The 12,650-nt window shown below is 38.5% G+C and overlaps 2 protein-coding genes across 2 annotated transcripts in view; both read left to right on the top strand.

The window, feature by feature from the left end:
- Nucleotides 1-990, top strand: part of LOC139740747 (uncharacterized) — a 53,078-nt gene extending 52,088 nt beyond the window's left edge. The window contains exon 5 of the mRNA XM_071651322.1: nt 940-990. Coding sequence (XP_071507423.1) covers nt 940-990 — 51 coding nt within the window. The remainder of the gene's footprint in view (nt 1-939) is intronic.
- Nucleotides 1-12,650, top strand: part of LOC139740754 (uncharacterized) — a 58,125-nt gene that overhangs the window by 16,175 nt on the left and 29,300 nt on the right. The window lies entirely within an intron of this gene.

Genomic DNA, 12,650 nt, shown 5'->3' with positions numbered 1-12,650 from the left:
AACCCACTTTTCTGAGCATTAAAACACAAAGAAACATGACTTTAGGCCACTAAAGCAGGCACCCTTGTCTTCATTTTTGGAACCTGGTATCAGTTGCTCCCTCGGGAACCTGCCTTACCAGGTTCCAGTTATTCTTCCCTGAAAAGATGACCTGCCCGAGGAAAAAAAAAAAGTTACGTATACTAGATTCATTCAGCAGAAGGATGGATGAAAAGGACTGAATGAGTGCCTGAGAGCAGGGAGGTGAGAGTGAGTGTTGCGAGTTTGTTAAGGTTTATTTATGAGTAGATATGTCCAGCTTCCAATTCTTACTATGATAAAACTCAATATTCTACACATCAAAAAAAAAAAAAAAAAAAAGGGGGGGGGCAGGAATTTTAATGTTTTTCATTGTTTTTTGGGGGCTACCAAATTTTCTCTCTGTCCACCAAAAATTTGACATTGATGATTTTGGTGGCCCCATCGGGCCACCAAATAAAAAAAAAGTTAGTGTGGAGCCCTGTGTTAGGGCTCTGATCATGGAGTTACCACTGAATAAAAGATGGACGGTGGTTCGAACCCCAGTTTGGGTTTTGCACAACATCTTGTTTTCGTTTTTGCTAAGTTTGTAACGCTGTATTCCGTCAGGCTTAGAGAGAGTAATAAAGTCAAAGACTTGATAGTTATTCTCTATCCAAGTCACCAAGACTAATAAATTCTTTTCCCATACTGGGGAAAACAAAAATCGCGACCCGCACAGTAGCGTGCCAGCTAGAACCTCTTTGGCCAGCACCTAGCGTGTTGACAAGGTCTCGTGGCTGAAGATCGAGTCTAATTCGGCACACCGAGAACTGCGAGAAAACGGATGAACGCAAGAGAGAGTAGCGCTCGGTCTCACCAGGGAGGTGGGTTCCACCTCCCTGGTCTCACGTTCATCCGTTGTCTCGCTGTTATTCACAGCCACAAGGCCTTGCCAAAAAGTCTCGCATTCACCGGTTCTCTCGCAACTAGTCTCTTTCACAGCCACGAGGCCTTGCCAAAAGGCTAGCCAGCACCACGCACGGTAGCCTTTTGTCAAGGCCCTCTCGCTGTATGGTGTAGCGAGCCCAGCCGAGTGGGTTATAGTGGCTATTGATATCATTCAATCATGAAAGAATTTTATTTTTGCGGATAGCCTGTAGTCACCCTAATCATGACTGCAGTGCATACATCGCCGGCAGGTAAGTTGGATAAGTGGATAAGCAACCCACAAGAAGATTGGGAACATCAAGGAGAAAAAATGAAGAACAAAGAACAGGCATACACAAATATAAACTAGAGATTGTAATTTGTCATTACTGACAAATTAAGGTGATCCGATTTTTTTTTCATCAATGATTCGAGTCCTGATCGCAATAGGCATGACCATACAGGTTTCGTCTGTTGTTAAAAACGTTGGCCGTGTGATGTTTGAATTCTCGTTTAGAAAAGGGAGTCATATCTGCCATCTTTGGTACCAAATTCCGTATACACTAGATAACGAAGATACAACAACAAATACATACGACCTTTGACCCACCTTTACACTCCCAAGATGGCATCTGAGGAAAAAGTGGTTATTTTGTGAAATGATTCTTGCGACATCGTCTATACGTGTGCAAAATATGGGAAAGATAGGACAGGTATTCGCCAAGATACAAGATGAAACATTTATGACCTTTGACCCTAATTTACATACCCAAGATGTTGTCCGATCAAGTAGTTGTTATTTTATGAAACAATGTACGTGACATGAACTAAACATGTGCAGAATATGGGGGTGATAGGGCGTGTTTTTCTTGAGTTATTGCAAAGAAAGTTGCAGAAAGAAAGAAATATCTCAATACATAGAAGATAAGCTTTAATTTCAACCAAGTTTTTTATCGTGATCCCGACATCGTATGAAATAACAAAATGAAATTTAACGATAGCGCAAAGTCTCAGCTACAACATATTAAAATCTGGGAGAAATTCACCGAAGGGTATGTGAGCTAGTGCTCGATAAAGACAATCATGTCAATTTTCACATTTAAAAAAATTCCCTCCCATAGAGATAACACGTCATAACGAAGAAACAAAAAGAAGTACATATGACCTTTGACCTCAATTTGCACAGACAAGATGGCATCTGAGTAAAAAGTGGTTATTTTGTGAAATGGTCCTTGTAACATGGTCTTTGCGTTTGCAAAATATGGGAAAGATAAGACATGTATTCACTAAGATACAGGATGAAACACTTATGACCTTTGACCCTAATTTACATACCCAAGAAGGTGTCCGATCAAGTAGTTGTTATTTTATGAAATAATGTACGTGACATGAACTAAACATGTGCAAAATATAGAAATGATAGGGCGTGTTTTTCTTGAGCTATTGCAAAGAAAGTTGCAGAAAGAAAGAAATATCTCAATACATCGAAGATAAGCCTGAATTTCAACCAAAATTTTTGACGTGATCCCGACATCGTATGAAAAAACGAAGGGCACACTTACGGTAGCGTAAAGTCTCAGCTACAACATATCAAAATCTGGGAGAAATTTACCGAAGAGTAAGTGAGCTAGTGCTCGATAAAGATAGTCATGTCAATTTTCATTTCCAGAAAAACTGCACTCCCATAGAGATAACACGTAAACTGGTCAAATTTGACAAGGTTACTTTCAATCCATTTTTACGAGGTGATACCATTATTCAATCAAAATTTTGTAACTTTATGTTTGAAAGAACATTAAATAAGCTACAACATACTGAAATCTGGGTGAAAATTGACAAAGGACTAGTGAGATATGCTCGAATAAACTTGAAATTTGATGACGTCATTTTGAAAATTCACTTTTTTTACTTTATTAAGAAATTTGATATCTTTTGATCATTTTGTCAGCATTACCACCCCATGAAATGACATGTACAACTCATCAGCTTTCAAAATATGTAAAGAAAATGGGGGGTCACCGTCCATCCTGACGAGTAAAATCGGATTTAAAATTGGCGGTTTTTTGGCATAGTTGCACTGTATATCGCCATTGACGCGCGCGCGGAATTTAAACTTTGATTGGCCCGTATGACGTCATATTGAGTCGGATCGACTTGAAACTTGGTAGAAATATTCCTTGACATTTCAGACATTCGATCCGTGCGATAAAACGGGAAATTTCTATTGCATATGAGCTGTGCGTGCGTATATGCGCGCGCGCGTACGCGTCCGTCGATTTTTTTTGAAATGCTGTAAATGACCTGAAACGTGTGCAAAACAATTTTGAGGTTGATTAGAGCATGTTTAAATTTCAACGCGCGCGTACGCGCTCGTTTAGTATGAACGTGACCAAATTTTATGAAATATATCAATAGACCTTGACTTGAACTATATGATATCTTAATTTCATTCAAAAATTCCGTTCCATTAATGAGATATTGATGTAAACGTGATTTCAGATAATGACGTCATAATGACGTCACGGTCAACTGATCACATTGATACACTAGATCTGTCGTCCTTAGGACATGATACATACATGGTATAAGTTTGAAAGTGATAGGTGGGGGACTTTTTGAGTTAACCGCTGCACAAGATTTGAGGAGAAAGAAATAAAGAAGAAGAAGAAGAAGAAAGAATCCGTACAGATACAATAGGTGATCCGAGAGGATACTCGGATCACCTAACTAGAACCGGAATTTGTCAACACTGACAAATTAGGTGATCCGATCTCTTCGAAAATCAATGATTTGAGTCCTGATCCAAATATTCATGACCATACAGGTTTCATCTGTGTTGACGGGACATTGGCCGTGTGATGTTTGGATTCTCATTTAGAAAAGGGAGTGAGACCTGCCATCTTTGGTACCGAATTCCGTATACACTAACGGAAATACAGAATGAAGTATATTTGACCTTTGACCTCACTTTGCACACCCAAGATGGCGTCTAAGCAAAAAGTGATTATTTTATGAAATGATTCTTGTAACATGGTCTTTGCGTGTGCAAAATATGGGAAAGATAGGACATGTATTCACCAAGATACAGGATGAAACATTTATGACATTTGACCCTAATGTACATACCCAAGATGGTGTCCGATCAAGTAGTTGTTATTTTATGAAATAATGTACGTGACATGTTCTAAACATGTGCAAAATATGGGATTGATAGCCATTGTTGTTGTTCATCTATTGCACAGAAAGTAGTAGAAAGAAAGAAAAATAAAGAAAAAATTATGTTATTTTATAAAAATTTGAAGGAGAAGCATAAAAAATCAGAAAAAGATAAAGTAAGGAAAGGGAGATTAAGATTAACTAAAGAAAAAGAAGAAAAAAAGTGTTTAAAAAAATTTAAAAAAATATTGGCAGGAGTGAGCCTCGAACCAGGGACCTTAGGATTACGAGTCGGATGCGCTACGCAATGACCTATTTCATTCTCCATAGGCCCTGTGTATTAAGCAAAATGACGCTGCATCGAAGCCTCGTGCCATTTTCAACCAAGTTTTTCGACGTGATGCCGACATCGTATGAAAAAATGGAGGGCACACTTACGATAGCCCAAAGTCTCAGCTACAACATACTAAAATCTGGGAGAAATTCACCGAAGCATAAGTGAGCTAGTGCTCGAAAAAGAGAGTCATGTCAATTTTCACTGCCAGAAAAACTGCTCTCCCATAGAGATAACACGTAAACTGGTCAAATTTGACAATATTACTTTCAATCCATTTTTACGAGGTGATGCCGTCATCCAATCAAAATGTTGTTGTTATATTAATGAAAGATCATTTCACAAGCTACAACATACTGAAATCTCGGTGTAAATTGGCAAAGGATAAGTGAGATACGCTCAAGTGAACTTGAAATTTGATGACGTCATTTTGAAAATTTACTTTTTTTACTTTATTAAGAAATTTGATATCTTTTAATCATTTTGCCAGCATCGCCAACCCATGAAATAACATATCCAACTCATCAGCTTTTAGAATATATAAAGAAAATGGGAGGTTACCGTCCATCCTGACGAGTAAAATCGGATTTAAAATTGGCGTTTTTTTTGGCATCGTTGCACTGTATATCTCCATTGACGCGCGCGCGGAATTTCAACTTTGACGGGCCCGTATGACGTCATATTGAGTTGGATTGACTTGAAACTTGGTACAAATATTCCTTGACATTTTAGGCATCCGATAAATGTAAAAAAAACGGGAAATTTCCATTGCATATGAGCTGTGTGTGCGAATATGTTCACGCGCGTACGCGTCCGTCCAATTTTTTCAATTTTTCAAAAAATGCTCCAAATGGTCTGAAACGTGTGCAAAAAAATTGAGCTCGATTGGAGCATACAAATAATTCAACGCGCGCGTACGTGTGCGTTTTAAGAGGAGATATGAATTTTGAGAATATGAGTAGAATCCGCTTGACTTGAATCATATGTGACCTAAATTTCATTGAAAAATTCCATTCCATTAATGAGATATGAATGAGAATGTGTTTTCATATGATGACGTCATAGTGACGTCACGGTCGACTAATCACTATGTTTTTATTAGATCTGTCGTCCTTGGGACATGATACATGTATGGTATGAGTTTGACATTGATAGGAAGAGGACTTTCTGAGATAATCGATACACGACTTTTGAGGAGAAAGATCTTTTTTTGTGAAAATGGGAAGTTTAACACTAGAACCGGAATTTGTCAACACTGACAAATTAGGTGATCCGATCTCTTCGAAAATCAATGATTTGAGTCCTGATCCCAATAGGCATGACCATACCGGTTTCATTTGTGTCGAGGAGACATTGGCCGTGTGATGTTTGGATTCTCATTTAGAAAAGGAAGTCAGACTTGCCATCTTTGGTACCGAATTCCGTATCCACTAACGAAGATACAGAATGAAGTATATTTGACCTTTGACCCCACTTTACACATCCAAGATGGCATCTATGCAAAAAGTGGTTATTTAGTGAAGTGATTATTGTAACATGCCCTTTGCGTGTGCAAAATATGGGAAAGACGTGACATGTATTCACCAAGATACAGGATGAACAATTTGTAACCTTTGACCCTAATTTATCTACCCAAGATGGTGTCCGATCAAGTAGTTGTTATTTTATGAAATAATGTACGTGACATGAACTAAACATGTGCAAAATATGGGGGTGATAAAGGCTGTTTTTCTTGAGTTATTGCAAAGAAAGTTTCAGAAAAAAAATCATAAAACATCGAAGATAAGCTTTAATTTCAACCAAGTTTTTTGACATGATGCCGACGTTGTATGAAGAAACGAATTGCACATTACGATAGCCCAAACTCTCAGCTACAACATATTAAAATCTGGGAGAAATTCACTGAAAGGTAAGTGAGCTAGTTCTCGATAAAGACAACCATGTCAATTTTCACATCTAGAAAAATTCCCTCCCTTAGAGATAACACGTCATAACGAAGATAGAGGAAAAAGTACATATGACCTTTGACCCCACTTTGCACAGACAAGATGGCATCTGAGCAAAAAGTGGTTATTTTGTTAAATAATTCTTGTAACATGGTCTTTGCGTGTGCAAAATATGGGAAAGATAGGACATGTATTCACCAAGATACAAGATAAAACATTTATGACCTTTGACCCTAATTTACATACCCAAGATGGTGTCTGATCAAGAAGTTGTTATTTTATGAAATAATGTAGGTGACATGAACTAAACATGTGCAAAATATTATGCTTATAGAGCTTGTTTTTCTTGAGTTATTGCAAAGAAAGTTGCAAAAAGAACGAAATATCTCAATACATCGAAGATATGCTTTAATTTCAACAAAGTTTTTGGACGTGATCCTGACATCAAATGAAAAAATTGAGGGCACATTACAATAGCCCAAAGTCTCAGCTACAACATATTAAAATCTGGGAGAAATTCACCGAAGCATAAGGGAGCTAGTGCTCGATAAAGATAGTCATGTCAATTTTCATTTCCAGAAAAACTGCACTCCCATAGAGATAACACGTAAACTGGTCAAATTTGACAAGATTACTTTCAATCCATTTTTACGAGGTGATGTCGTCATCCAATCAAAATATTGTTATGACATCAATGAAAGAGTATTTAATAAGCTACATCATACTGAAATATGGGTGAAAATTGGCCAAGGATTAGTGCGATACGCTCGAGTGAACTTGAAACTTGTTGACGTCATTTTGGAAAATTTACTTTTTTATTTTATTAAGAAATTTGATATCTTTTAATCATTCTTTCAGCATCGCCAACCCATGAAATGACATGTTCAACTCATCAGCTTTCAGAATATAAAAAGAAAATGGGGGATCACCGTCCATCCTGACGAGTGATATCGGATTTAAAATTGGAGTTTTTTTGGCATTGTTGCACTGTATATCGCCATTGACGCGCGCGCGGAATTTCAACTTTGACGGGCCCGTATGACGTCATATTGAGTCGGATTGACCTGAAACTTGGTAGAAATATTCCTTGACATTGCAGGCATCCGATAAACGTACAAAAACGGGAAATTTCAGTTGCATATGAGCTGTGCATGCGTATATGTGCGCGCGCGTACGCGTCCGTCCGATTTTTTCAATTTTTCAAAAAATGCTCCAAATGGTCTGAAACGTGTGCAAAAAAAATTTGAGCTCGATTTGAGCATACAAATATTTCAACGCGCGCGTACGCGCGCGTTTTAAGAGAAAATATGAATTTTGATTATATGAGTAAAATGCGCATAACTTGAAATATATGTGACGTAAATTTCATTGAAAAATTCCATTCCATTGATGAGATATGATTGAGAATGTGTTTTCATATAATGACGTCATAGTGACGTCACGGTCGACTGATCACTATGATTTTATTAGACCCGTCGTCTTTGGGACATGATACATATATGGTATAAGTTTGAAATTGTTAGGAAGAACACTTTCTGAGCTAATCGATACACAAATTTTGTCCAGAAATAAAGAAAGAAGAAGAAGAAGAAGAAGAACCACCAACAAAGAATCCGTACAGATACAGAAGGTGATCCGAGGACCCCACTTTACACATCCAAGATGGCATCTATGCAAAAAGTGGTTATTTAGTGAAGTGATTATTGTAACATGCCCTTTGCGTGTGCAAAATATGGGAAAGACGTGACATGTATTCACCAAGATACAGGATGAACAATTTGTAACCTTTGACCCTAATTTATCTACCCAAGATGGTGTCCGATCAAGTAGTTGTTATTTTATGAAATAATGTACGTGACATGAACTAAACATGTGCAAAATATGGGGGTGATAAAGGCTGTTTTTCTTGAGTTATTGCAAAGAAAGTTTCAGAAAAAAAATCATAAAACATCGAAGATAAGCTTTAATTTCAACCAAGTTTTTTGACATGATGCCGACGTTGTATGAAGAAACGAATTGCACATTACGATAGCCCAAACTCTCAGCTACAACATATTAAAATCTGGGAGAAATTCACTGAAAGGTAAGTGAGCTAGTTCTCGATAAAGACAACCATGTCAATTTTCACATCTAGAAAAATTCCCTCCCTTAGAGATAACACGTCATAACGAAGATAGAGGAAAAAGTACATATGACCTTTGACCCCACTTTGCACAGACAAGATGGCATCTGAGCAAAAAGTGGTTATTTTGTTAAATAATTCTTGTAACATGGTCTTTGCGTGTGCAAAATATGGGAAAGATAGGACATGTATTCACCAAGATACAAGATAAAACATTTATGACCTTTGACCCTAATTTACATACCCAAGATGGTGTCTGATCAAGTAGTTGTTATTTTATGAAATAATGTAGGTGACATGAACTAAACATGTGCAAAATATTATGCTTATAGAGCTTGTTTTTCTTGAGTTATTGCAAAGAAAGTTGCAAAAAGAACGAAATATCTCAATACATCGAAGATATGCTTTAATTTCAACAAAGTTTTTGGACGTGATCCTGACATCAAATGAAAAAATTGAGGGCACATTACAATAGCCCAAAGTCTCAGCTACAACATATTAAAATCTGGGAGAAATTCACCGAAGCATAAGGGAGCTAGTGCTCGATAAAGATAGTCATGTCAATTTTCATTTCCAGAAAAACTGCACTCCCATAGAGATAACACGTAAACTGGTCAAATTTGACAAGATTACTTTCAATCCATTTTTACGAGGTGATGTCGTCATCCAATCAAAATATTGTTATGACATCAATGAAAGAGTATTTAATAAGCTACATCATACTGAAATATGGGTGAAAATTGGCCAAGGATTAGTGCGATACGCTCGAGTGAACTTGAAACTTGTTGACGTCATTTTGGAAAATTTACTTTTTTATTTTATTAAGAAATTTGATATCTTTTAATCATTCTTTCAGCATCGCCAACCCATGAAATGACATGTTCAACTCATCAGCTTTCAGAATATAAAAAGAAAATGGGGGATCACCGTCCATCCTGACGAGTGATATCGGATTTAAAATTGGAGTTTTTTTGGCATTGTTGCACTGTATATCGCCATTGACGCGCGCGCGGAATTTCAACTTTGACGGGCCCGTATGACGTCATATTGAGTCGGATTGACCTGAAACTTGGTAGAAATATTCCTTGACATTGCAGGCATCCGATAAACGTACAAAAACGGGAAATTTCAGTTGCATATGAGCTGTGCATGCGTATATGTGCGCGCGCGTACGCGTCCGTCCGATTTTTTCAATTTTTCAAAAAATGCTCCAAATGGTCTGAAACGTGTGCAAAAAAAATTTGAGCTCGATTTGAGCATACAAATATTTCAACGCGCGCGTACGCGCGCGTTTTAAGAGAAAATATGAATTTTGATTATATGAGTAAAATGCGCATAACTTGAAATATATGTGACGTAAATTTCATTGAAAAATTCCATTCCATTGATGAGATATGATTGAGAATGTGTTTTCATATAATGACGTCATAGTGACGTCACGGTCGACTGATCACTATGATTTTATTAGACCCGTCGTCTTTGGGACATGATACATATATGGTATAAGTTTGAAATTGTTAGGAAGAACACTTTCTGAGCTAATCGATACACAAATTTTGTCCAGAAATAAAGAAAGAAGAAGAAGAAGAAGAAGAACCACCAACAAAGAATCCGTACAGATACAGAAGGTGATCCGAGAGGATACTCGGATCACCTAAAAAAGGACAAATGAGAAGAAAAAGACAGACGGGCTGAGTAGTCCAGTGTTATTGTTCCATTACTCATAGCAGTGGTGGATCTAGAGTAAGTGCGCACACAGAACTCAGTGCTGTGGGTGCACCGGGCGGACACTCCTCTTATTTTTGGTTTAAACAAAAGAAATAAACACGAAGGACCGATGCGACCGCGCCCCTTTAATTTTGCAAAGGCGTGATCCCCTGTATGAAATTCCTGGATCCGCCCCTGAATAGAATTAGTATTTCGAGTGGAAATTCTCATCACGTGTAACTTTAACACTTATCCATTCATGACTTTGATAAACGTTAACGAACATTTTGTTTCTCTTTATAATAGTATATCAAAAGTGTTCATTAGGCAGTATGAACGTACATTAGCGAACAAAATTTGTAGTTCGAATCATTCAATTATTAAATGCTACATGTTCCCAAGATTCAGTCCTCTATGTTTGTTTGTTTGTTTTGTTCTATTTTGTTTGTTCGTTTGTTTGTTTTTCTTTTGCTTTTGGCGTCCGGACATAAGTACCGATTATATAAATAAGCAGTTGAATTGCCGGACGCTGTAGATACACGTGTACGTTCACCTCCATTGTGAGGACGGTAAAGCGTGCTACCTTCTCGCGAGTACACGTAAGACGCGATAATTGATTTATTTTTGTTTTACTCGCTTAGGCTCTTATACTGATGTCGGACACCGAAGAACGTATTCCGAATCACTTACCATTTCAGTGTATTAAAGGGAGAAATAAAGGTGCAGCATCTTAAGTACAGCGCTAATTGACCAGCTTTGGGACCGACTTAAACTAAGACGCTTTTGACTTTTTTTTTTTTGCTTTGTTTCACCAACCACTCACCAATGAACTTTTATAGTGATGTCGGACACCTAAGAGCGTATTCAAAATCAATGGCCCATTCAGTGTATTAGTATGACGGAGTATAAAAAGTGGAGCTTCAAAGCGCTCATTGTCCAGCTAATTGTTGGCCGTCTTACACGTAAGACGCTATTGATTCTTCATCTCTGCTTTATCCACCTTTTAACAATGGATTTTTCTCGTGATCTCGCACACCTTATAAACAGCGTTTTCAAAGTCAATTGCCCTTTTACTGTATTCGAGGGACAGCGCTAATTGGCCAGCTTGTAAAAGCCAGTGTGACTATAATATGTGTCATTTTCTCAGCTTGTTTAAGCCAGCGTGACAAGTGTATAATTACCGGGATTTTGCTCAGCTTGTAAAAGCCATCGTGACTCGTTTATTATTTACTCAGCTTGCTTAAGCCAGAGTGACTCGTGTATCATTTTCTCAGCTTGTCGCCCAAAGTGACTCGTGTATCATTTTCTCAGCTTGTCGCCCAAAGTGACTCGTGTATCTTGTTTAAGCCAGCGTAACACGTGTATCATTTGCTCAGCTTGTAAAAACCATCGTGACTCTTTTATTATTGGCTCAGCTTGTTTAAGCCAGCGTGACTCGTGTATTATTTTCTCAGCTTGTTTAAGCCAACGTGACTCGTGTATCATTTTCTCAGCTTGTTTCAGCCAGCGTGACACGTGTTTCATTTTCTCAGCTTGTAAAAGCTAACGCGACTCGTGTATAATTTTCTCAACTTGTAAAGAAAAAGCCGGCGTGACTCTTTTTTATTATCTGGAAGTCAGCGTGCCTCGTGGATTATTTTTCCTTGCTCATCGAAAAACGCAGGGCGAGTGACGTGTACTCTGTCGTTTCTATGTTATAAACATACTCTACTTTTATACGTGGCACCGCCATGCCACGTCTGAACAATGCCGACCGTGAGAAGGTCATACACTGGTGGCACGAAGGATTGACGGCCAAAGAGATTTTTCAAAAACTAAGAGAATCCCTGGTCGAAGTGAGCTCAATGACAGTGCGGAGAACCATCAAGAGGTACCTCGCGACCGGGTCAACTGGTGACCGTCCAAAATCCGGTGCACCCTCAAAGTTGACGGAGGTGCACAGGATGCTCATCGACGAAATGATGGGAAAAGATCACGAAACTTCCGCTAAGGAAATTCAGCGTAAGTTGGAAGTTGATTTCGGGGTTCGTGTCGCTGAACAGACAATTAACGAGGCCAGAAAGAAACTTGGCTGGAAGAGGACCCGCCCATGTTATGGTCAATTGATCCGCCAGAAGAACAAGGCTGCGAGATTGTCATACTGCCTGAGAATGGTGGAGACGCAGGAAACTTTCAGCAACGTTGTGTTTACAGACGAATGTACTGTGTACATTGAGAGGAATCGCCCCGGGTCGGGATTTTACTGGTGCAGGGGTACAGAGGCCCCAAGGAAATTTGATCGTCCAAAGCACATGGGCAAGGTGAACATATGGGCAGGAATATCGTACCATGGGGCGACGCGACTGGCAATCTTCACAGGGATAATGAGGAAGGAATTTCTCATCGAGAAGTTATATAGTGAGTACCTGCTGCCATTCACCGAGGCAACATTCCCTGACGGGAATTTCCGTCTCGTCCA

Source organism: Diadema antillarum, unplaced genomic scaffold, assembly GCF_040938485.1.
Source record: "Diadema antillarum isolate AM-2024a unplaced genomic scaffold, OU_Dant_1.0 seq00000877_RagTag, whole genome shotgun sequence".
NCBI classification, from domain to species: domain Eukaryota; kingdom Metazoa; phylum Echinodermata; class Echinoidea; order Diadematoida; family Diadematidae; genus Diadema; species Diadema antillarum.
The sequence above is the reverse complement of the archived record's forward strand: the minus strand, read 5'-3'. Positions and strand labels throughout refer to the sequence as shown.